The sequence below is a fragment of the Falco peregrinus genome, chromosome 11 (genome assembly GCF_023634155.1).
Source record: "Falco peregrinus isolate bFalPer1 chromosome 11, bFalPer1.pri, whole genome shotgun sequence".
NCBI classification, from domain to species: domain Eukaryota; kingdom Metazoa; phylum Chordata; class Aves; order Falconiformes; family Falconidae; genus Falco; species Falco peregrinus.
Window position 1 is genome coordinate 32,457,707 of NC_073731.1, and position 26,199 is coordinate 32,483,905.

A 26,199-nucleotide genomic window follows, 5' to 3' on the forward strand; every position below is an offset into this window, starting at 1 on the left:
GTGGGGGCGGCCGCTCAGCAACGGGACGCGGACCAATGGGCGGCCGCGCTGCGGGGGCCGGGGGAGGGGGGGGGCGCGGCCGGGCGCGCGGCGTCTGTGGTAACGGGGGGCGGGGGGCGTTGGACCGAGAGGGGATCCAGGGGGGCGGCTGGGATCGAGGTGGGGGGTCCTGGGATCGAGCGGGGTGGACTCTATAGCAGGGATCGAGTGGGGTGGGATCGAGTGGGGTGGGCAAAGGCCTCAGCAGCAGGGATCGAGTGGGATGGGCAAGGGCCTCAGCAGCAGGGATCGAGTGGGATCGGCAAGAGCCTCAGCAGCAGGGATCAAGTGTGCAAGCAGGGCTGTGGGAGCGGGTGCTGGCGGGGTGCTGAGGGGGCGGTGCGGGCGGGCAGGGCGGTGGGGCAGGGGCCAGCCAGGCAGGGATGGAGCCCACTGGCACACATGTGCCGCCAGTACCGGGCTCCAGAGGGCTGAAACAGGGCACTGTGATTTTGATCCAGGTGTGCCAAGAACGGGCGGATCCCTGAGGAAAAGTACTCTCTGCTTCATCGCGTCAGGTGAAGATGTGATCCACCGTCGTTGCGTCTCCTGTGCCACTCAACCGCTGCTTCGTGCGGCCCAGGCAAGGAGATGGGCAGCTGCAGGCAGCAGCGTGGCTTACCTCAGCACAGCCCCAGCGAGAGCATGGACTAACGCACACCTCCTGTGCTGATTCATTACTGTCTGCCTTGACGAGCAGCCTCAGAGACGCTTCTGGAGGATTGAAGGGTTGGTTACAAAACCAAATGCTTCTAGTCTAGACATGGTTCCTGGCCCTGAGTATCAATTCCCAAGATCTGGGGTACAGTTTTGTATTATAAAATGTTATTGCACCCAAACGCAGTTTTTCATTCTTGAATTGTGTGACATGATGATGACTACGTAAATTCTGAGAAATCATGTTTGGCACCTGTAAGGTACATTCTTAACACATCTGATAGCAGAGATAAGCTTAAGCAATAGCTGTCTTGCTTCAGCCCTTTTCAGGACAGCTTGTACATGTTCAGCTGGCCACAGTGAAACAAGAGGCTGGTTCCACGCCTGCCGTGATGAGAGCAGAGATGCTTCACTGTTACTCACTCCTGCCTTCTATCACTGACGTGTGTTGCTAAAGCTGTTCCACTTGAGCACATGGAAACCAGACTTGAGCAAGGAAGGCCAAACTGAAATGAAAGCGGCAGTGCTCATCTCGAGCTTTGTCCACAGTTCTGAAACAGGAGGATAAGTCAGAAGTGTGGTGGTTGTTGGGATCCTCCTCCTTTTCAGTGTGAAAATTGTGCAAATATTGAGAACTAATAGTTTAAAGAAACTGGTGTTCTCTCTTTTAAGAGAAACGAAGACAAGGGATCACATTAAAAAAAATAATATCTTGATGCATTCTTCTGTTTAGAAAAGTTATTGGCTGCCTTTTTGTTTTTCTTTTTTAAAGATCACTGCGGAGAAAAATGACAGCTGGCTCTGTCTCAGTTCCTCAGGTCATACCACTTCGAATCCCTCTTCCAGGGAAGTCTAAACATGAAATAGACACAAATACTCCTGTAGAAATAAAATCAGGTATGAATAAGAGCTTTGACTCTATGTAAAACCTTTTCTTACGCATTTCTCTGAAACTTTTAGCCTCTATACCTTTGTTTGCTTTTAATTAGGATTTTCATGAGTGCAAATTTCATTAAGAAATTTATACAACTAACGTGTTTTGATATACCAAATATACTTGCACTTAATTTTATGCATTCAAAAAATATTATTGACTTATATGTCTGCAATTAGTAGTCTGAATTGCTTCCAAGATCAAGCTCTTAAGCTGTTGCATTTTGCTTTGACTGCAAAAACAATGCTTGCAAGTATCATGTGCCGGGCTCACCCCAAAGGTTTGCCTTGCAAGTTTTGAAATGTCACCTTTCACTGTGGGAGAAAATACCTTTTCTGTCATTAGAATGCACAACCTATTTCAGTGTTTTCCTACAAAAATATTTCACAGCTACTTTACGAAGAGGAATATTGCTTATAATGAAATTGAATTTGTTGGTAATTAATTTTTCATGGAAGAAACAGTTTTGGCCCCAAACAGTCATTTATGGAACTGCTTTGTTTTGTTTATGTGAGAAGAATCAAGCACAGTAGTGAGTACTTTGAGGTGCAGAGCTTGTTTTTCACAGGTTGAATACAGTTTGCCTAATTATTTCCTCTGTGTCTTTCAGATACACCTGAGGTCTCTATTTATTACACTTTAGATGGAAGTAAACCAGAGCTCATTAGGAAACCTGGCTATGGAGAGCATAACACTTTTAAATATAAGGGTCCTATCACGTTACCGGTTGGGAAAGTAATGGTCAAGGCACTGGCAGTTACAAAGTAAGGATCCTGTTTATTTCAGTTGTATTTTGGCAAGGCACAGATATCCCTGTGATGGCTTGGAGCCCTGTTGTTTAAAGCACTCCATACCTCACAAATGAGAGACACCCCTTGCCCCTGCCAGGTTGCAATCAAGTGATCTTCATGGGTTGCATTGGCTTCACTTTCTCCTAGCACTTTTTATCCATTAAGTGTTTGTGAGGTTGGATTAGCTCCCAGATGTTTATTTCCTGGGCTGTGGATGTAGGCCAATGATCTGCAGAGGCTGTGGGTGAGAAACTAGTAAAATACATTATACTTAGAGCTCGTCCTTTTGAGCGTTATCATCAGAAGTGCCAGAGGAACTGGTATGTTGTTTTCTGGGGTCATCCCACTGCAATAAATTCAGCAGATTTACAGAAGCAGGTCTTCCCAGGAATTTGCTTAGTTTCTAGCACAAAATGCTAAATCTCACAGCTTAAGTACAATGTTGTATGAGCAAGAGTAAAGTAAAAATACAATACACAGAAAGAAAACTGGATTTTGCTGCACAACAACTGACTTTCTCCAAACTAACTTCATGCTTAGAGACAGAGAGAGGACACATAAACTCTCTGTCTGTACCCTGTTGCATTGTTTTTTATTTCCAAGGGAGCAGAAACTTCCACTCCAGCTGGGGATTTGGGCTTGCTGTTCCCTGCTATTAGTACCTACAGGTAGCCTTTGCTTGTGCCCACTCTGGAATGTAACACCATTATATTCCCTGTGCAGGGACATGCAAAACCTGGGCCTATATATGTTTTCTGATACCGCTACCTAGATTAACAGTTGTTTCCAGTACGTTTTTTTATTAAGATGTTTTCAGGTGTGCTAAATAGATGCTCTAGAATGACAATAAATCCCAAGTGCATAGTTTGGACATTTACAGCAAATTCAATGTTACTGCTGTATTTTAATAAAGAGTAGAGACAGGTTTTTTTGTCAAATAAACAGCATGCTAACCACTGTTTGACTAGGAAAAGGAATATGGTATTATGAATGGAAGAAAAGTCCCGCTTTCCTCTATTTTCTGCAACGCTGGCAAACACTAGTTACTCCAGAAAGCAGACACGGGAGTATTAAGAGTTTTACATGTAAAAGTTGTTGAGGGATCAAAGTATCTCATTATTTTATTGGTAACTTCTTATCATGCATATTTTAAACTTGAAAAAAACAAACCAAACCAAACCAAAGCAGTAGTTCCTGAGAGTGCTGCCCAGGATTATACTTATCAACTGTAATAATGACTTGCAAGCTTGGAAGAGATGTTCCAGCAAAAGAGCCATGTCCATTAGTGATTTACTTGTTGCTGCACATGGGTTTGTGGCACATGTATAGCTTTGTGAACGTTGATTTTCAGGGACTGCAGGGAAAGTACAGTTGTAACAAAGGTGTTTCTGGTAGAGTACAAGCAACCAAACATCCATTACTCTGTTGAAGACAATGACAAGAATTTCCTAAAAGATAGCGCCACAAAGGTAAGTTTTAACACTTGTAACCTCTTGTGTGAATATGAAATGTTCTATGCATGATATTACTTAGAGAATAAACTTGGACTGCCTATACTTCTAAGATATTTTATTTTCTCTGTTTGCCCATATTTGCTGCCTTGGTCCTTTTTGTAATATTAAAATTTCAAGGGGACACAATTTTTATTTCTTGTTTCCGCTGGTCTTCTATGACCAATTCAGGACAAACATTTTAGAAATACATTTATAATTTAAGATACTCAAATGCTTGCATCGAAGATAAATACCTTAAACATGTACTTTAAAAATCTTAACAAATAACCATAGCAAGAGAGGATTAGAGCAAAATCAAGAATTTCATTTGGAATACAAATAGAATTACTTTTTAGGAGAGGGAAGCTGGAATGTTTACCACAAAACCAAAGAAGAATGGAGTGCATGTGGAAATCAAGCCTGCCTGGAGTGAAGCACCCCAAGATTTTCAAGGTATACTTTACTTCATAAAACTGAAATAGAGTTCTGTCTTAGCTGAAAATACTGTAAAGTTTTCTTCTTGTATGACTGATAAAATGTGGGTAATTTTTAAACCACCTTAGAAGACAGAAAATCCTCTGGTAATTCCAAATTCGATTGCTCAACATGGCAAATAGAGAACAAAAATTACTTTCCATACATTTCACATTACCCCTTTAAACATATTAAAATGTCATTAATTTCTCAGCAACATAACAAGGCCCAGTCTGTATTTCCCTTTGTGCCAGAAAATGCTTTTAAACTGATGGATTGCAAGTCCTTTATGGAGTGCTTTACTGATGTTTTTGTGCAGTAAGATTCCAAAATAAATACACAAAGCACAAATGAAAGCTTGACCCAGATTTTCTCTATAGATAAAGCCTGTTATTCCATGGTAACGGCAATGGGACTGTTTTAAGAAGAGGGAATTGTATTAATGTTTAGACATTAATTTAGTCTTAGGAGCTGGGGGTTGTTGAGCAGGATGGAAGAAAACCACAAATAGAGAAAAATACAAAAGTAAGTGCTTTCAGAGAGGAGTGATGTTTCTTCTAGTGTAATTTCCTGTAATTCCACGCAGTTTATTTGAACCCAAAATATGGATGTCAAACACATGTTTAAATACACTTAGCTATTGGAATTTAAAGCGAGACTGTGTAATATTCACGTTAAGATATACATTAACTGCATGGAGTGAATGACAGTGGAATAACAGGATTGTAATTTCAGACTGGGAAACAGAAAGAAAGGCTGCTCACAGGTCCCTGCAAGAACAACAGCTCCTTGACAGTCATTTGGAAACAACAGAGTACGGAGAGGAATCCATCTCAGCACTACCAACAGAGTCGTTACAGGTAAGCAAAGGGGTGTTGAAGAACACTGTAAAAGGCTGTCATCACAACTGAGCTCTAAAAAAATAAAAAGGTGAAGATTTATGATCATTCTTATATAATCTTTCAGAAATCAGTGCCTTTGGCTGTATTATACAGTTAACTTAAATCTACTGGTAATGACAGACTAGAATAGGAATGCCCAAAGCAGTGCATAGTTATCAGTAACAACAAAACCAGGAAATGCAAATTAACAATGCCTGCATTCCTACTAATTTTCTTTTAATACATTACTGAATCTGCAATTAGCAAATATTTATTGCTGTATGTTGGCAAGTTGATATTTAAAACTTAATAATTCAGTAATGCTGTCTTGGAAGTAAATAGCGAGACATTGTTGGAAGAAGCTGTGGGTCCTTGATGCAGCTAGTGGGGGAATCAAGTGTAGTAAATATTCCTTAAAACAATGCATTTCAGTGCAGTTTGTCTCAAATACCATCTTCAGCTGATTTTGCTAATCATAAGAGTAGCATATATATAAATGCATTTTGCAAATACTCACTTTCTAAGGCTAAAGAATTACCTTTATTTCAGTTTGCTAGTTCTTCTGCAGTGACTAGCCGGAAAAGCTTAGCAAGCACACAGGCATCAAGGATCCAGAGGGAAACAGATTTTCTCAAGTAAGCGACTTCTTTTAACATATTTGTCCTTGGAAAGTAACTGAGCAATTGCCTTTTGCAACTAAGTTGATAATGTTGTGGGACTATAAAAATGAGGAAAGTGAAGACAGACACTGGCTCATAACTGGAGAATATGATCTAGGTAGGTCTTTGAAAATTCTTTCTGTTATTTATAGTTTTATTTGTATTTCACTGTACACAGTTATCAACTATCTTACCATCCTTAAAAAAAATTCCTAATACCTGTAGGAGCAGAGGAAAAGCTGTCTTTTCAAATTGGAGTACACCTCTCACTGCAGTAGGTGAAAACTGTTCACTGGAGTAGTCTCACAGAACCTTGCTGCTTATCAGTATTGAAAGGCTTATGTGTTCTACATCAGTGGCTCCCCATGGTGCAGCAGTGAGGCCTGACACAGATTGTGTGTCAGAAGATTTTACCTCACACAGTGAGGAAGAAAGTATGAAACTCTGTAGCAGCCAGAGAGCTTTCTGCATTGCAGAGCTGTTTAGAATTCAGAACCTCATATCATGGATGCTAGGGCTGCGGATGTGGACCACCACAGCTTGGAAACCACAACTGAGAAATCAGTGGCCTAAGTCCTGTCTCATCGAGTTCCAGGTTATTCATTATTATGTAGCAGTGCAATACCAAAACAAGCTCAGCCAGCTAGCTGTTATTTTCAGATGCGCACACTGTTCTGCACCTCGCCTGTCTGACCCCTTGGCTCACTTCTGTCAGGAATGTGGATCTCCTGTCCCACCTGTGCCAGTACATCGCTTCCCACCCCCTGAAGGAGCACAGGTCAGCAAAACCTCTTACCAATCAACAAATTATCTTTGGAGAAAACAACTTCTTCAGCAAATTACACATTCTATGCTGGCAAAACCATTATTTAATCACTCTTTCATTTGGGAAGTTCTGTTCTGGTTGTTTTATTTTGTTCAGTAGCTTTAGCAGTGGATCTGATGTAATTCTTAAATGATGGGCAAAATTAACCATAGATTGCTTCAGTTGCTTACCATATATAAGGATAACAATGAAAAAGTAAATTGTGTTTTATTTGCCTGTGTCAGGAAGCATTACCAAATTTGGGTTCCTCCTCATCCTGCAACAACACCCACTGCATCTTCAGCACCTGTATATGCATCTTATTCCAGAGCTAACTAGTGCAGTTAGTTAGTTAGTAACTAGTGCTTGTGGCATAGCTGTAGAAGATCCATCTAGTATGCTTGAAACCTTAAACGGTGGCATGTGTGGGCATATGTAAGAGCACCAAATTTTTACAGTGATGCCTGTTAACTGTCTTTTCTACCTGATCTAACAAGTCAATGGTGCATTTTTTTCCTCTGTCATTAAAAAGATGTCTTGTCTGGGGCAATGCTGTAGTTTCAAGTGGTGACTGAGAATATTCACCACCTTTTTAGATTAGGTTCATAGTTATGAGGATTTCAACTACCTGCACGCATTTTATAGTAGCGTATTAATCTTACTGAAAGTTAACTTGGTAACTTTCTGGCATATTTTTAGTAGTCAGTAAAGCATTCTCTTCCCAGTTGTCTTCATATTTTCTCAATAGCCTTTGACCTTTAAGGATCAGTATCAGTATCTGTTGCTGTCAGTTGCTGTGTTTCCAGTGGCTTTGCCGCTGATGTAGAATCCAACCAGGAAAATACTGAGAATCTGATGATAACCTTAAGGATCTCATTATGGCCCTTAACATGCTGTCATGGGTTTTTTTATTCAGATGGCCCCATGTCTTGAATGCAGACATCTTGTGCCGATGAATACACCCACTTGCATTGTATGTGAGGCACCAATAGCTCCACAGCTGCAGCCCCAAACCAACATCTGCATAAAGGTAATTGAGAATAAACATGACAAAATAGCGATTTACCTCCTGGCATGCATTTTTCTAACAGATGAGTTCATTGCAAATACTTTGATCCAACTTGGGTTTGTATAATTACATTATGACAGCTTTAAGAGTTAGTAGGATTTAAAAACACCTTGACTAGAAATAATCATTAAAGGTAAACCTCATAAGCTCAGAAAGGTCTGCTGAAAAGCACATGATGTAGCAGTATAAATGACAGGAATGCATGCACTTGTGTTCAGTAGAGAGATACTCTATGATTTTGTGATTTATGGCCTTAATATTACTAAACATTTGAAGTCTATGAAATACTTCTTCATCACTCTGCTTTCCTCACTTGATTGTATGTGCTTTGCACAGATGAGCTGGCAGGACTGGGGCAGTGGGTGTGTGCCCAAAACGTTACGGCACAGTCTTAGTCAGTGATCCAAAAGTGCTGGTGGTCTTAACTAGACAACATTTGCCCTACAAAATACTCCCTACCCAGGGAGTAAGGGCCCTCCTTGATCCTCCCAGTCAGGGGAAAGGGTGTGAGGAGGTGAGGACTGATGCTGCACATCCACTATTGGTTGCAGAGCTGGTGTCTGCAGCAAGGTTTTGGTTTCTGTGATGGTGGGACCCTGTTAGAGGTTCAACATTTCCTTAGGTGAGATGGGATCCACCTCACAGGAGCGCTGGGCTAGTAAGGAGGGCTTTGAAGTAGAAATGACAGGGGAGGAAGGGTTAAGAGCAGCCCTGTGAGGGAGTGATGGACAGGGCTGACAAGCAGAGGATCTTGGGTGATGAGGATAATAGGGAACGTTAAACATCTGGAGGAAAGACTGAGAGAGCTGGGACTGTTTAGCATACAGAAAAGAACATTCAGAGATGATCTCATCAACGTATATAAATACCTGAAGGGAGGGTGCAAAGAAGACAGAGCCAGGCTCTTTTGGTGGTGCCCAGTGACAGGACCAGAGGCAACCGGCACAAACTGAAACACGGGAGGTTCCATCTGAACATCAGGAAACATTTTTGTACTGTGAGGGTGACGGAGCACCTGCACAGGTTGCCCAGAGGGGTTGTAGATTCTCCATCCTTAGAGATATTCAAAAGCATCTTGACATGGTCCTGGGCAACCTGCTCAAAGTGACTCTGCTTGAGCAGAAGGGCTGGACCAGGTGACCTCCAGAGGGCCCTTCCAACCTCAGTCATTCTGTGATGCTGTGATAATTGCAAGGGAACAGTTTCGGAAAGAGATGGATGCTGAATGGAAATTTCTGGCTGAAGACTATCAGGTAACAACGGAGATGCATAATCTGAGACAGTTACCAGCTTGGTGTCGAAGCAGATTATAGACATTGGTGCAGATTTAGTGTTTTATGGCAGCCCTGATGTAGGTGCAAAGGCAGACCTGAACTATTTGGTGGCAAGAATCAAAATATTAGACTCATTTTTCTTAGCTCTGGTGGAAACTTGCTTGTTAGTGGTGACTGTGTTAAGGACTTTTAGGGCACCCTCACGGTTTATTATTATCATTATTATCCTTGCAGATACTGGGCTATCTGTTTAGTGTGAGTGCAGTGATTGAGGAACCTGACAACAATATATACTGGAGGTATTGATGCTGGAGTTCCTGAGGGAACTGTACCATAATATAACAAAAATTGTCACCAAGATACATAGGCAATATGGCCTAACTAAAGTCTGGAGCCCACAGCACAAACTTGAAGGATCTCTTCTGTCTGCAGGGCTGAATAAGCACAGCATTTTGTAAGATCAAGTTCACAGTTTTCAAATACTATGTGAAATATATTCTTTCTCTGTTTAAAAGGGCAAAGTAATTTGTCAGGTGTGTGGCACAGGAAATCCTCTTCACCATAAATACTGTGTGACTTGTGAAAGCAAACTGCCTGAAATACAGACGGTAAGGCTTCTTGCTTCAATCACACTAGGGTTAATCAAATCAAAGCATAACATTCTTTTTCTCTGGGAAACAAGTCATATCCCTGTGTCCCTATGCTGCAAAAGCTGAGATTCCCTCCCTCGTGCCATATTCAAGCCCAGTACTCCCACAGATTTGCCATCACAAAAGTCTAGCTAAAAATAAATGTTTTGTATACCTTCAAGCTTCTCCTATGGAAGTCAGGATTGCAAATGCCATTATGAAAACTCAGAAGGCTCTTAGAAAGCGGGTAGGCTTGACTCCAAGGGAGTCTTGTTTGTGTTCAGATTGTTTCCTATTGCAACAGAAAACTTGAGTATATACATCAGGAAGATCATTCTCGTTGATTCAATTATTTAGTAATAGTGGAGAGAAGAAAATATCATAAGCAAATGGAGATAAGAAAAATAAGGTTAAAAAAGACTTTATTTTTACCTTATTTTTCTTATCTCCATTTGCTGCTTCCCCTATGTGCATACAGCTGCTATACTTGTATTTGGCTGTGGCTCTGCCCAGGGATGAGAAAAGCAACAATAAATGTTCCCCCTAAAATTGCTGTCTGTTTCAACTCCCCATTTAGCTTGCTCATTTAGTTCCTTAGAAGAATTTTCCTTTCACTTCTGAAAAGTCTTGTATGAAAACCAGATGGTATTTCACTTCTCCAGGTTGTGATAAATACAGAAATGAGAGAATAATAATGATTTGCAAGTTAAAATCTGATTATAATGGCAACATCCTGACTTCTAAAACTGTTGGTAGCTAGAGGCAAAGGTCTCTTGTATAGACACTGAGGTGTCATTTCAAAGTTAATTTCAGTAAGAATCTGTTCTTACCTAAGATAATCATACATTTAGCTGCCTTACTAAATGTAGGTATTAGTATGTAGCCGCATACGTAGTTAGGCATATGACTTGAATGGTGACACCCGTAGTAGCTAACAGAGAAAGTTAGAAAGTAAGAATTATTAATAGTAAACAGAAAAATTACTAATAATAGTGATTAATTAGTGATAGACAATAGTAATTCCTGAATATTTAGTAATTAGTAATAATGCTGATATTACTATTGATGCTTATTAAATAATTTTGGTTTAGAACATATTTGGACTTGTGCTTTTGTAATTTTGTCTTCCAAACAAACGCCCAAATGCATCATTCAAGCTGCAGTGCCAGCCACAGATGAAAATAGGTCTATTTTGTGTTTGCTTATGTGCTGTTGTGGTGTCTGTAATCAAAATAATTTTCCTTGGGTTCTGTTCCTGCATAAGCCCTGAGGCCAAACATAGCAAAACATTTTTAAGACCTATTTGTCCTAACTAGGATCTATACTCAACCACTAGAAGTTTCAGCTGAAAAAATATCTGTTTTCTTTTGCATACACCCATATAAGTTAATGTTAGTAGGAAAGCTAGGTAATATATAACTTGTAAGAGGTAAAAAAATGGGAAAAAATATTTTTGTAGCAAATACCGAACTGGAAGAAAATTTGTTGTCTGAATACATTCTTCCTGCCATACTACTACAAAGAAAGGTACAAATCAAAATAGCTGTTGTGCTTTGGATTTGAAAATATAAGTTTATCAGCAGAGAAACCTCCCCCTTAGCTTGAAGTGTATTTATATATGGGCCATGTTAATTAATACGCAGTGTAAAAGGACACCATTGATAAGGGAATAAATTTTTTGTTCCTCTAGTTCTGGTAAAAATATTTTAAAATTAATTAATGACACATTTTACTGTGGTTTTGTAATGAAAAAAATTACAGGTTCGATCCAAGTCAGTCTGTTGCTTATTCTAAGTTAAAGTAATTCTTTTAGGCTGAATATGACTTTATGTTGTCCATGTGGCTTGCTTTCCTCTTTCCCTTTATTTGGTTTGTGAACTTTTCCTCATAAAAAGTATTTTCTCCCTAATGCTTGTTTTATTTTATTAGCCCAGGTTTGCAGGAGACACTCCTCCACCTTACCACAGCCAGCAAAGGAAGACAGTTTCGTGCTCAAAATGCAGCCGCATTAACCGATGTGATGCCCGTTTCTGTGACTGGTGTGGAGCCAAGGCACGTGCTTTTGCTGTTTGTGTTGACAAATCTGGTTTTACTCATCTGTGACCTGCAGCAATTTCAAACTTCTCTTTGCAAAACTCTTCTCAGTTAGTACACAGCATGTTATATGGGTTTAGGAAAGGCAGGTCCTGCTTGAAGAACCTGATCTTCTATGACAAGATGACCCACCTAGTGGATGTGGGAAAGGCTGTGGATGGTGTCTACTTAGACTTCAGTAAAGCCTTGGACACCATCTCCCAGAGCATCTCCTGGGGAAACCGGCTGCTCATGGCTGGGATGGGCACACTCTTTGCTGGGTAAAAAGCTGGCTGGGTGGCCAGGCCCAAAGGGTGGTGGGAAATGGATTTAACTCCAGTTTGCAACCAGTCACAGGTGGTGTCCCCCGGGCTCCGTGCTGGGGCGAGCCCTGGTTAATGTCGGTGTCGATGCTCGGGGCGAGGGGATGGAGCGCTCCCTCAGTCAGTGGCAGGTGGCACCAGGCTGGGGACAGTGCTGCCCTGCCGGGGGGCAGGGGGCTCTGCAGGGGGGGCTGGGCCCAGGGGCCGAGGCCACTGGTGTGAGGGTCGCCCCAGCTCGGAGCCGGGCCCTGCCCGTGGGTCACACCAGCCCCAGGAGCTGCGGGCGGGGGGCAGGGGGCTGGGGAGCTGCCCGGGGGAAGGGGCCGGGGGGGCTGGCTGGGCCGGCTGGGCATGAGCCCCCCGTGTGCCCGGGTGGCCGAGGGGGCCAGCAACACCCTGGCTTGTGTCAGAAACAGTGTGGCCAGCAGGGCCGGGGCAGTGACCGTCCCCCTGCGCTGGGCACCGGTGATGCTGCACCTCGGATCCTGGGTTCAGTTCTGGGCCCCTCAGCTCGAGAGGGACACGGAGGGGCTGGAGCGTGTCCAGAGAAAGGCAGCAGAGCTGGTGAAGGTTCTAGAGAACAAGCACTATGAGGAGCGGCTGAGGGCGCTGGAGGGGTCAGCCTGGAGAGTGGGGGGGCTCAGGGGGGACCTGATCCCTCTCTGCAACTGCCTGACAGGGGCTGTGGGCAGGGGGGGATCGGTCTCCCCTCCCAAATAACAAGCAACAGGACAAGAGGAAATGGTCTCAAGCTGTGCCAAGGGAGGTTTAGATTGGATGTTAGTTAAAAATTCTTCACTGAAAGGATTGTCAAACCCTGGAACAGGCTGCCCAGGGAGGTGGTTGAGTCACCATCCCTGGGGGGATTTAAAAGACGTGTAGATGTGGTGCTCAGGGACATGGCTTAGTGCTGGGCTTGGCAGTGCTGGGTTAAGGGTTGGACTCGATGATCTTAAAGGTCTTTTCCGACCTAAACAATTCTATGAGCTATGATTATTATCAAAATACTTGCTTAGAGCACGTAGGATTATGTAAAGAAAAATGAAAGGCTTAGATGACATCCTGATCCCACATCGGTCAGTGACTTAAGGGTTTAGAGATTTAAACAAATTACCATGGGTCAATAAGCATCAGATGAGATGCAATAGCCGTATACTCTGCCAAAGTAACATATCCATCAAAGGTTAAAGTATAGGCTTATCTAATGCAAGTTTTCCCATATCTGCTCTGGGCTATGATCACCTATACAGACAATTACCAGAGATGAGATGATGCATGCAATTTTTTTTGGCTGAAGGCCTCAATAATTTCAGTAAAGACAAGTACTTCACTGCTGCTCAGTAGAGCTTTTGAGTGGTACAGTCAGGGTAAACAATTTTCCCTGACATATATTTTTATAGGTATAGTTTTTCAATCTAAGATCACACTCAAGGAGAATTGGTTTTGTTTGGTTTTTTTCTGTGAGCTGAGCTCACATAAAATTTGAAACAGTCCCCTATATGCATACTTAATTATTGGTGCTGTACTGTACCAGGGGACTTGCGGGGGTGGGGGTGCTGTTAGAATTAAACTGGAAAGAACTGCAGTCAATACTCAGTGTCAGAGCACCAGACTAGTAATTACAGGGCTTTGCCAAAGAAAATAAGTGTTTCTGAAAGTATACATTAAAAAAATAACATACCATAAAGCTAGATCTGTCTGAAAAGTGTTTGCCTTCACTGAAAAAGTGCTGAGATGTCTGAAGATTTACTGTCTTGCAACTGCCAGTGTGTTAACAATCTGATATCCTGGTTAGTATTTCTAATCTAGTAGCTTTAGGTAGCACTAGTTTACTTCCTTTTTTTAATTCATGCCACTGCTTTTATCATTCCTGAACCTATGCCTCATATGTTTTCTGTACTGAACTTTCCAGCCTGGACCTCCTCCGTCCTACTTTACTTGTTTCAAGTGTGGTACAAGCAACCATCCATATGCTCGCTTCTGTGGGTCCTGTGGCATTTACATAGAGCCCCCATCAAGGGCAGGTTCTCAGAGAGGCAGTCTCGTGGATGCTGGGGACACACCGGGTTTTTCTAAGGTAAAACACATGTATTACAAAGTATTACAAAAATATTGAAACAGCTAAAAACCTAGTCCACTGCAGGTATAGAGCGGCACAACTCCATTCATTTCCTCTTAGAGATAACGTTGTGGTCTGTGAGCATGCTGAGGGCAAAACCGAGGAGATGTTTATTCTGAGAACTGCTTTCTGCTGAAGGTGGCCTTAGCCAAAGGCCTTAATCCAGCCTTACTCTAAATAGCAAAGTGAGAAGCAATCAGCTTTTCAAAAGGCTTAGCTCTTTAAGTCCTTTTATCTTGTTGCATGTGAATTATTTGTGTCCTGCTGATACAAGGTATTTGTTCATGTAGTGTTTTTAAAATTCTTGTTTTAAGAAAGACTGTAATGTTTATCACGGCCAGCTTTTGTCTTGCAAAAGCATATATGTCATACTGCTGGCAACCATGAAGAGCTTTGCTTTTGCTTGAATATTTGTGATAAGTTGCATCATTGTTACAGACTGGCAATTAAAATCCAGAATTGCTAATGATTCTTCCTGCTAGCTTTTTCACTCCTTTACAGTCTTGTATAGTGTTCTAGTTAATTTCTGCTTGTAAGCCATTTAATCATATCTGATTATATCACTTACACTTTTCCTTTCCCTCCACAGGCTAAACAATTTCAAGCTCAAGTTGCCTGGAAGCCTCTTTTTTTTTCCTTGCCCAAATCAAGAGCAGAACTAAAAGAAAGAGAAGACAAAGGAACCCAAACCATTGGACTTTTTTACCCATCTAGCAAACTGTTGGAAAAGAAGGAGCTCGAGCTGATTTCAGAAAAAGAAAAGCTGGAAAAGATGAGTGATCATAAGCCTCTCCTGACAGCCATTAGTCCTGGAAAAGGTTAGGAGTTTTGATTTTATGTTTTCTAAACAAAGCTGCAATGTACAACCTTGCTTTGTCGTGAAAAGATTATAGTCTGTGGAATGTGCCATCAGTAGGAGACTGATTTACATCTTTACAAGTCTGTCTTCCCACCAGTGGCTTGTAAATGCCTTAGAATTCAATCAGTGATCTCCATCAACAGCTAAAAGAAAGGCTATCGGCAATATCAAAATTTTGGTTACTGACCCCTGTACAGCCTTACTAATTTGCTAGGAGATTGATTTCCTCAGATCCTACAAGATCAGGGGAATTGGAAACCACTGAAGAAGCACACACACCCCCAGCGCCCTCCCCACCGCTGGCCATGTGATGTTCAGGGAAATCTGCGATAGCACCTGCTGCGGGTATTGTTAAAACTGAGACACAGGGCTCTTAAAACATACAATGAGGCTTGTCTATGTGAGGAACTTGTTTGGTGTGCTGTTATGGAATAAATTATAGAAGTTTCAGAAGCAAAAGAAACTAAAGAAAGGGATTCTTTACAGGATTACAAGAAATAGGGTTAGTAGAAACCTTGAGAGCTTGTCAGCCCCATCTTCCAGCCTCTCAAAGGTATCAGTACATCTACATCACTCTCTGCAGAGACTGTCCACGCGCAAACTACTGTCAGTACTGCAGATGACTTTGTTTCATAGTCCCTGGTTTGATTAGTTAGCTCTTTGTGGAACACTTGACTGTTTGCTGTCATTAAAAAGTTTGCAATTTTTTAGAGGTTTTAGTTTTACTATCAAGGGAAAACATCAGCTTCAGCTTTCTGGATCCCAAACTCTCGAAGGCAGTCCATCAGTATTAATTAGGGACCTAATAAGTGGCCCAATTGGCAAATTGTCTTTGATGTCACAGGGAAGTTCAGCTGTGCAGTCCGGAGAGTAAGTTAATTTTAGATCACTACGGCATCAAATGGCTTGGAGGAGCAGTTACTTTTTTTGATCCGCTTTCCCATCTCTAGCTCTTTTCTACAACTAGAGGGTCAACCCCTCAGGCCATTATCAGAATAATTTATCTATTGGGTAGAAACAATAGTTTCTAATGTTGCTAATGAATGTTAGAAATTCCTGGTTTGACTCGGTATATAAATATCCACATGATGCATTCTTATTTTTAAAATTATCACTAGGGAAATCTGTTTCACTACTCCCTTGCCCTGAAATGTGGCGTGTTCTCTTAGACATCACTGTAGGAAATACAACACTTGACTCAACATGTCAGGGACCTTAATTTAATCAGAGGTAATAAAGGATTGGCTCATAATAGTGCTGAGGAAAAAAAAAAAAGCAACACCAAACGTTCATCTTTCCCTATCAGAAATACAGCTCTTGACTTGTGAGTGAGAACTCCTTTCACTGGGAAAGGCTGGGAGGAAATTCTGGGCTGCTTTTGAACTATGTTAATTTTTATCCATTTAGCAGAGATAACTTTGTTGAAGTTGCATTGTGTAATGTATTCTCCATTAGACTCTGCCAAGGACTGAGGAACATATTTCATTCTATAAATCAATAAATGTCTGTTACAGGCAGCTCTTTCATGCTGTTCCCTTTCCTTGATGCTGAGCTGTATGAAACTACATGTATCAACAAGACTATACACTATCACTCAAGAAAATCTTGTCTATATATACCAAATATGTCCATTATTTCTTCAATTCAAATAGTATCAGACATTTGATATTAAAGTTTTTAAATAAAAGTGGTTACATAAAGGTGTTTTTTAAAAAATTATTTCTTGACCATATCAGCCATTAACTAACCTTCTATTCTTTTGTGAAGATTAAAAAAAAAAACAACCAGTTAGGACAGGGGAAAATAACACTAGTACCAAAACACTAATCCTCCAATGTATACTGTATTTCTTCTTTTGTTCTACTCTTAGTCTGTTTTGAACAGGAGTCAAGTCATTTACCAGGTAAACTTTACAAAGAAGCCTCCCATTTTCTACTGTAAAAACCAGTAAATCAGTGTGATAGAGGTGTAGTCAACTACTGACAGCATGAATTCAAGTATTCCATAAGTGCTGCCAAAAATCCTTTTAGATATAATAAAACATCAAACATGCAAGAATATGTTCCTGGCAATCTGGATTATTTTTTTTTATATAAAATCTTGGGATTTAGGCTAGTTATGAACCAGTTTATTGCAAATAATACTGACTTCTCTGGGGGGATCACTCACCAAGTAGTAGTCTAGCTTGGATTTTTTACTGTTTTCAACTTGTATTCGTTTTTGCATGTGAGACCATGGTAGGGAACAATTTATATTGTTATATATTTATTTTTACATTCCTTTTAAGCTGCTTAACAAATAAGATTTGCTGGTTTACTTTGTCATAATTTCTACCAGTTTGATCTTGGAAGAGTCCTCCAAGCACAAAAATCCTTGTGCACTTGCCTTCTCTTGTAAAAGTCAGAGCAGCGCTTTTCTTCTGACTTGGCTTCTTCTCACTCTTTTGAGCTTCACTTAACATGAAGGGAAGGATAAGGTCAGAGTAAATTCATTGTGTAAGTTAAACGAAGTTACCAAGCCTACACAATTTATTTAAAACAAACTAATTCATACTCGGTACTTTCCATAACTATGCTCAAAACCAAAATTGGCCAGATCCTGATAACGATCACTTAAGAATGAGAACAAATCTTTTTGTTTCTTTCTCTGATGAAAACAGAATGTTGCTTCGTAAATACTTGGACAGGAGCTGCAAAAAGTCTAAATGGCTTAAGATGAGTTTCTAACCCAGGTGCATTCAGCCCCTCGTGTTTCACACCCTGTACCAGCATAAAGGGATGCTGACTCTCACAGAGATCCTGACAAGCAAAAGAGCAGGAATGCTTATGCTTTTAATATGCTCTGCTGTATATAATTGAAAAGCATATATTTGAGGAACAATTTACACAGACCAGAATGCTATTACTGTGTCTGCAGTTTTCAGATTTGGCTTATTGTTACCTGTCAGTGATTTCAAATCAAATAAAAATCAGTTCAATAATGCACAATTGCTTAGTTTTAATATTGTACTTTTTTTTTTTTTCTTATTATTATGATCTGGAACATTGTGAGATTCTTCTTCACATGGAGGCAGTTTTGATTCTCAAGGACAATTCGGAGACGGTTTTGTTGTGAACAGAGGTGCCCTAAGAATGAATTTGACCTATGGATAAGACACTATATCACCTTTTTATAGAGTATAACTTGCTTCTCATTTTCTTGATCAGATGAATTTTCTAAAGAATTTTTTTTTTCTGTCTCAGTGAAAATATGCTATCTTTTAAATTATCAATCATGACTGGAAGAAATGTTAAGCACTGTTTTAGAGATTTTTCTCCTGCTTAACTCTCTCTTATCAGGCTACTGGAGAAAACAGCTGGATCATGTCTGTGCTCACCTTAGAAGCTATGCTCAGAACAACCTTGAATTCAGAGCACTGGTTGGCGAACCTCGAATGGGAAAGGTAGGAAGGAGCTTGTGAGCAGTATCTTCCTATGGAATGTTATGAAAAGATTATTGTGGCTGCTAGATAGACACTGGAAAAATAGATGTCTCCCTTTTCTTTAGACCTTGACCTGTTTGTGTATGTAATTTGTCTTGTTTTGCTGTTCCATGCTTTACTCAATCTTTTATTGAAGATTTCTTTTCTGCTTTCTTTCCTATGGCAGTTTCTGTTCTTCTCTCACCTCACAGCTATAAGAGAAGTGACAGAAGCAAGAAAGCCCTTCCTCAGCTGCTTTTCTAATATCCCACAGCAGGCTAACAAGAAAAAGAAGAGATTACTGACATCTATGTAGTTGGTCAGTTAAATAAGCCTTGCTAGAAACGGGATTTAGCTGATACGCTTGCCTCTGCTCCGGGCTGGATTATACCAGCAGATAGCAGCAATTCTCTTTGGCTATATAGTCCGCTTCTAGTATAAACTATACCAGTTTTTCAGAAACAGGGTATTGCTCTTCTTACTGGAGATGTAGTCTTCAGGATGTCACCAAACTGCACTGAAATGATTAAAGGGGTGATAGCAAGAAGGTGGGAACCAGAGATTCTTCCCAAACAGTCCTAGACGATAGGGCTGGTATGACTGAGAGATCATTTGGTCCCTGTCCTGAGGGAGGATCAACTCTGCCTAAACTGTGTCTGACAGATGTTTGTCTTGAAGCTTTTCAAACTCACCAACAATGGAGATTTCACAATTGCCCCAGGCAGTCCATTTCTGCACTCAATTATCCTTGCTGTTGAGCTGCAGTACTGTATTGCTTTCTTTGGCAGCCCTGCTGGGTTAAGGGGTTGCATCCCCTCACGCTGCTTCCTAGGTGCTGCCAGCGCAACTGCTTGTGGCGACGTCCTGTGGAGCCAAGCTAAAAATAGGTCTGGAGGGGGAAAAAGGGCATCAGTGCTAGTGCAAAAGTAGACTGGCAGTGCACAGCTGGATGCAGGCAGAAGCAGGGCTGGGAACTCCTTGAACTGGCCTAACTACTTGGGAAGCTGTTTCCCAGTGTCTGACTGAAGACACACTTGATACAGTTCAGGCTCACTATTTCTTAGCCTGTCTTGACTGATCTGACACACCAGTGAAAAAACCCAACAGTTTTAGCACATAGAAACAGCTACAGAAAAATTCATGAACACTATGGGTCAGAAGGGTAATTGTTGTTTGGCAGATTACACTTGTGGGAGGTATGACACTCCAACAGATACTTTCCATCTGAATTCTATACCCACTGAGACCTATTTGGTCTACCCATAAGTTCAGAAGCTGTAGTACAAGTATAAATGTAAGTATAGTAGTATAGTAAGTATATGTAGTACAAGTGTAAATATAAAAGATATCTGCTTGGTGGAGCTGAGGTAACTTACTTCCCTTGCTAGAGAGTTCAAAAGGATATGCCTGAAAAATATTCAGTTGCCTAGAGAAGGCTATTCCTGCTGCTTCTTGGCCTTTTGTCATCCTATTGTCTTGAAACCACTGCCCCCAAAAGTAACAGAAGTGATTCAAAGGAGTTGCAAACTTTCTGGGTTTAATGCTGCTTTTTCAGTTTTCACGTGGATTAGAAATATAGTCAACCTTATCTCAAAATTCTCAACCTGCTGCAATATAACCTTGTCAGCTTAATTCCACTTCTTTGTAATCCCCTGTGCACTCATTTTTGTATAACTTAGTCTCCTTGCCAAAAGTACTGCCTCAATTAATTGATACAGAAAATTGCCCACATTTTACTACAGACTGTGCTCCTACAGACTGGTACAACTAAAGCAGCAACCGGTCCTCCTGCAGCAGGGAGTCCTAAGAACAACACAGCCTTTCATGCAGCTGTGAAATCTGGGTGGAGAATGACTGAACTTTCATGAAACGTAGCATTATTACATCTTTTGGATTCGTCTGGCATTTCAGTCGTTCTTATATTTCCAGTTACTCAAAATACCACCTGCCTGTTTCTTAGTTAGGTGGGAAGTGCTGGAACAATACCACAAGTAGGCAAATGCCACGTGTGATTTTCTGTATGGGCTCCATAATAAACCTCATCAGCAAGACTTATTCCTAAAACTATTTCTGTGTACTTTTTGTAAGAGATACTAACAGCTGCTCTTTCCCTCTAGATTAATTCTGCTACCATCTGTGAGGACGACTATGAGGTCACTATTACACTGAATTACGCTCTTGCTGTAAACAAGGTCAGTTCGGAGGATGGGGCCCATTGTTTAGGCAGCTAGTACAAAGCTGTTGCTAGACCAGTCAGTGTAAAGCTGATATATTTTAAATTCAAGTCTAAACAAGAAACTATTTTGTTCAGAGGGTGTTAACTCATCACTTCAGAGAAAGGAATCTTTCTTTTTCTGTTGAAGCTGGCTGAACAGGTATCTTTATCTGATTAAGCCAGACTTCATGGTTATGTTGCTATCATCTTGCATTTCATTAGTTTGCTGCTAATATTAACATTATTGTTATATGTTGTTTGATGATTCTAGCACACCTTAGCTCTCAATCTTAGATCCTCCTTTTCTTCACTCTGCAAATTGTGCTCTTAAGAAACAAGCTTAGGCATTTTCAATAGTTTGGAGATAACATTTGCCAGAGCTCGTGTTAACCATATTCAAACACTTACAATCCCTACTTTCAGAATGACCATGTTCCAAAACCCACCCACATATCCATTTCCAGCTTTTCAAAGATGAAAATCTACCATTTCATAGATCCAAAATTCAAACTATCTCTTGTGTAGAATCTTAACAAGCTTACCTTGCCATGTGGTGCCTGAAAAGGTATATCACATCATTTCACAAGTGAGGAGTTAATCAGATCTCTCAAGTGGTAGAAACACTTCCATTTGGATGAGAATCATAATTTCATTAAGTGAATTTGTGTCACTTTTTTTCTTTTTTAAATCAAAACAAATACCTAACACAAGGTTTAGAAAAAGATGCTACATTATTTTGCCTTAAACTGGAGTTCAATTACACATAATAATTTGACTTATGCTAATTTGACAGTGATATTAAAAGCCTACATATTTTTTCATATGCAACACCATTTTATGCTACTAAGACTGTAACAGCATTACATGATAATCTTGTTAACTACCTGCATTTGATGATTCTACAGGATATTCATAATAATAAACCAGTGAAGTTCAGCGATCATTACCTGAATACTGTAAAAGAAGTCAGAGATGGACAGGATGGCAGCCAGACTAGTTTTGGTGAGATTTCCCCCCCAACACCCCGTCTTTACAATGGACCATAAATATAGTAGTCAAGAATACAGAAGCAGCACTTGGAAGGTGCTACCAAGACAGACAAACTAATATATCAGCACATTCTGCACCTACTTAAGTTATCTTTAAGTCTCAAAATGTGACTGAGTTGAGATTTAAGCAGTGTACCAACTCTGAGAAAAACTCCTGGGAATGCTTCATCCCTAGAGGACAGCTGAAGAGGCCAGTAAACTGCAGCCACAGCTCATAGCAGTGTTTGTATTATAGCAATAAAATGTTAAATGCTCTTCATATTCTTTTACAATAGGAGCCATTAAACATCAGTATTATCTGCACTTTTGAGTTCTGCCAGGGACTTCAGCTTTGGCACATTTGACAAAGATAAGAAACTATGAAATACATTAATTCTAGACCTAGTTTTCAGGGATGCTTAGCTTGTCTCTCCCACTGGTCTCAGTAATTTTAGCTCAGCATTTTAGACATCTCCTGTTGGATTCAGGTTTTCATTAAATCAACTAGTTGTAAAGTCAGCACTAGAATTCAGAAATTCCTGTAGTGTAATTTGACATACTTCAATTCACATATAAGTTTCATCCACTTTGTGTTTCCAGTCTGAGACTTTCAAGAGGTAGCCACAGCACCAGCAGCTGGTTTTTTGAAGTGTCAATAATGGGATTGGGATTCCAGGCACTCCAGTAGCACCAGCTTTTAAAGGTCCCCATGTGCTGTGTAATTTCCTTATCAACCCTTCTGCACATTGGTAGATGATGTCTCTTAAAAATAATGGATGTACTTTTCTACTCAAGGTCCTCTAGTCTTGTTCTTAGGTATTTGGGGTTCAAACAGCATTGAAAATTTTAAGGTTTTTGGTCAAAAGAATTCATTAATCTGAGTCAAGCCTGTTGAATAGCTGCAGCTAATTAACAAAAAGACTCAAACACCCCAAACTCCACATTTCATTGAATCTTCATTTCAAAATAGCAAATTTCTAAGACTGCCTGAGTGTAACCTTTTGTTAAAACCAGTCTGATCTGCAACAAATGTTTCATCACTTTCTCTTGTAGAAAACTGATAAATATTGCTTTGATTTCAACACAAAATAATATATTTGTGGATAAATTATTTCCAGATCTCTCCCCCAAGTTCTTGTTAGGATATGACTTTGCTTTGAATTAACACTTGTTTCCCTTTCTGGTAGGCAAAGATGATTATAATCTTTTCCATTTGAGAGGCAAAATAAAGAGAACAAAGTCAAGAACACTTACAGAAAAAGAAGATAAACTCTCCGTATGTATCTTTTGCCAGTACAGGAAAAACTACCTATAGAACAGCACTAACAGGAAGGAGGGCATCCAAGGGTAAAAACAGAAAGTTTTTAATAGTGACTGGGGGTGGGGGAAGGGGTCAAAAGTCCAACTTAATATAAAACCTGAACATTGGTAACTGGCATTTATTGCAGAACTGGAAATAATTAAACCATGTTCCTACTAAGAGCTTAATTAGATTGTTGTTCTTATTTTTGGACCTATTCTGCTTTACTGACACAGCATTAGGCCTCAAGAATGTTGTAAACTGATTTTGTTATAATTTTTTCTCAGAAGCAACATCAGATGGAGGTATTACTGTCCTCCCTTGACCTTGCTACTTAGGTTGACTCCATAGGACATACCCTTGGCTGTGCTAGAGCTACTGTTGGCACAGACTGTGAACTAGACGGAAGAAGATGATCGATGCAACAAACTTTTAAATCAACTGAATTTTCCCATCAAGCTGAGATGTCAGCAGAACTGAGGGCTAGTTTAATGCAGAAAACAAGGATTTACTTCTACTAGAGACCAAATATCCTGGAAGCACTGCATACTGAATGGATTGTCAGTAATGGCATAGAAAATTTCAAAAGGGAAATGTACATTAACCTAAACTTGGATCACTTAGCCAACTCAACAGGTGGAAGAAAATACAGACCTTTGTGATATGAGTCCAGACATAAAAACACTTGGTGAAGTGATTGGGCTTTCAGAAGGGGAGAGGAAGTAGGTGGAAGAAATAAAAGGAAAAGGTTTTAGGTTTTTGCTTGTTTATTGTTTCAAGATTTAGTAAACTAATTTCTGTGAGTCAAAACATACTAATTTTTAAAATAAAATACTTCTACAAGTTCTGGAAGCTTCAAACTTTAATCCAATAGCAAAGAACTTGTGCCCATGTTGAATTTTACTGTGGTGAGCAGATCTTTGTACAACCCTGGAAAGCTGCATTGATGTAAAGCTAATAATTTGCAGATATGTTTGCTGAATCAAGACCTCAAGAGTGAGGTATTAGCCTGGGTTAGCCAACACTTGCTCATTCCCAAAGGGTTATGGATTAGTAACACTGAGGCTCAGCTACACTGCATTCACGCCACTGTGTGCGTTTTCCACCAGTACTCAAGGGCAATATGGCCCACCTACTTCTGTTTTCACTATGTGAAATGGTACTGGAAATGTTTTCGGTTTCCACAGCCAGAATCTGGACAACTACTGGATGAACTGGGTCCACATGGGAAAGGAAGAATCACCTTGGTAGAACAATTGCTCAGTGAGGTAAGTTAACTGAAGTTCTTTCTTCTAACTCTTCGACCTTTCTAACTCTTTGACCATTTACTGTATAAATATGAGCCTGCTATGCGACTTCAACTTTATGCTTAAGAGGCAATGTCTGCAATACAACTGACTGTCTTCAGGTTGAAAGAGCATTTTACAGAAGAAATATCCTAGTTTACATTTGTATATGTTCTCCCCAAATTTCTGTTTGGTGGGCGCGTGAGGCATTCTCCTCTGGGTTTGTCAAGGCCATGCAGAAAAAAAATGTATTAATTTTATAGTTTAGAGTCAAGTCCTCTGTATAGCAAAAGCAAGCATAACCTCTACCTTTTTGCTGCATGGTAAGGTGCATCCTGACTGTGGGATCTAGTTTGACAGCCCTGGCTGTATACACTTCCTCTGGCTTTGAGCTAGGAGATAACGTATTCAGAAGAAACATGAAGAAACAGTACCACACAAATTGAACATTTCTGTCTTGAGCATAAAGTCCATTTGCCAACTTAAATTGGCATAATATTAAAGCAAGTGGAAGCTGAAGAATCTGTATGGCTTTCAACAGCTCACCTTCCCTCTCCTGTGCTTTCTAGGGAGCTGACCCAAACTGTATCAGCGCTGAGGACCGACCTGCTCTCACAGTTGCTGTCCTTAACAAGCATGTGGAAGCAATCTCCCTTCTCGTGCAAAAAGGTGCTGACATTGACCAGCAGTCAGGACCGTAAGTGAGCACCGATTCTCTGCCTCAAGTCTTTTGAAGTTTTATCAAAAAAGCATTCACGCTCCAATTTTACTGAGGATTAACCTCCCACCCCTCCTCCACAAATCTATAGTCTAGGAGCAACTTTCAAAGTCAAATTTAAAAAATGCAAAAAATGCAACTGAGCAAATAGTGTTCATGGTCCTTCTTTCGGTTGCCAGCTTTGAAGATTTATCATAATTTCTGTTGAGAAAGCTGCTGTTGTATTCAACTCCTTCCTTCATCCACTTCAGCTTAATACGATAAACCACACTCAAGCCTACCCCCCCCCCCCAAAAAAAAACCCAAACAACACTGTGATTCCTAGTGTATTCTGTATTCTCCTCTTCATTTTCCTCAGTTTAATTTGCTAGACCGCTTCTCCATGTACCAGGACAGTTTCCTTAGGTAGTAAGTACTTCACTCATTCCTCCTGTGCAGGCACAACACCACTGCTCTCCACGAGGCAGTTCTGCTTGGATCGGAGGGAGAGGAGTGCATCAGAGTCCTGTTACGGTGAGTACTGTAGCTGGGCCGCTAACTCAGCAGCAGGCGCCCATGGCCTGCTTGCACAGACCTAGCTGGCAATACTGAAGGGCCAGAGTCTGCCCAGGGCTCAGCGGTCTTACCTCACAGTTGTGTCTCTGCCAGAAGAGGCATCCAGAAATTTTGAAGTTACTCTGTACCAACATTTACCTACGAGCCACTTCACTAATCCCAGTAACTTGGAATGAATTTAAGTAGCTTAAAACAATCTGTTCTTTATTTCCAGCTGCAATGCAAGTATAAAAAAGAAGAATGCAAAAGGGCAATCAGCATACGATTTGGCTGTTACAGCTGGAAATAATGAAGTTATTTCATTGTTCGCAAGTAAGCTTGGACAGGGACCGTTGGACAAACTTACGAAACCCAGGAACATTGGTCTCATCAATGTGTGATTGCAACTGCCTTTCCCCCCTGCAAGACGAAGCTGGGGGATCTTTGGGTTTAGGAGCACCTAAGCACACACACCCAGTTCTGTCTGCAGACTTCACAACCCTGTACGATCAACTTGGGCCCCAAAATATTTTGTACAAAATTCCCCCATTCCTTCCCAGCAGTTCAGAGCACAATTCT

General features: G+C 40.7%; 1 protein-coding gene across 5 annotated transcripts; it reads left to right on the top strand.

Annotated features, from left to right (window-relative positions):
- Positions 1 to 189: 189 nt before the first annotated feature.
- Positions 190 to 26,152, top strand: DZANK1 (double zinc ribbon and ankyrin repeat domains 1). Of its 5 annotated transcripts, none has more exons than XM_027781244.2 (21): positions 191 to 768; positions 1,469 to 1,593; positions 2,241 to 2,394; positions 3,773 to 3,890; positions 4,271 to 4,367; positions 5,124 to 5,248; positions 5,819 to 5,904; positions 6,589 to 6,706; positions 7,650 to 7,763; positions 9,592 to 9,684; positions 11,635 to 11,757; positions 14,014 to 14,178; positions 14,810 to 15,038; positions 18,418 to 18,521; positions 20,657 to 20,731; positions 21,660 to 21,756; positions 22,970 to 23,058; positions 24,270 to 24,350; positions 24,938 to 25,065; positions 25,525 to 25,599; positions 25,856 to 26,152. In XM_027781244.2, the coding sequence occupies exons 2-21, from the start codon at positions 1,485 to 1,487 to the stop codon at positions 26,019 to 26,021; spliced, it is 2,346 nt and encodes a 781-aa protein (XP_027637045.2). In that variant the 5' UTR covers positions 191 to 768; positions 1,469 to 1,484; the 3' UTR covers positions 26,022 to 26,152. The 5 variants fall into 5 exon arrangements, 4 of the variants coding, with proteins under 4 accessions (XP_027637047.2, XP_027637045.2, XP_027637046.2 ...); XM_027781245.2 differs by having other exon boundaries at positions 24,938 to 25,037; positions 25,856 to 26,003; XR_008749149.1 differs by lacking the exon at positions 25,856 to 26,152 and having other exon boundaries at positions 190 to 768; positions 24,274 to 24,350; positions 24,938 to 25,037; positions 25,525 to 25,543.
- Positions 26,153 to 26,199: the final 47 nt, after the last annotated feature.

What these genes read in the sequence shown, in the direction of transcription:
- DZANK1 (XM_027781244.2), top strand. Translation starts at nt 1,485, where the DNA reads ATGACAGCTGGCTCTGTCTCAGTTCCTCAGGTCATACCACTTCGAATC. An exon ending in ACACACCGGGTTTTTCTAAG is followed by an intron (nt 14,179 to 14,809) that starts GTAAAACACATG and finishes TTCCCTCCACAG; the next exon opens with GCTAAACAATTTCAAGCTCA. An exon ending in TAGAACAATTGCTCAGTGAG is followed by an intron (nt 24,351 to 24,937) that starts GTAAGTTAACTG and finishes TGTGCTTTCTAG; the next exon opens with GGAGCTGACCCAAACTGTAT.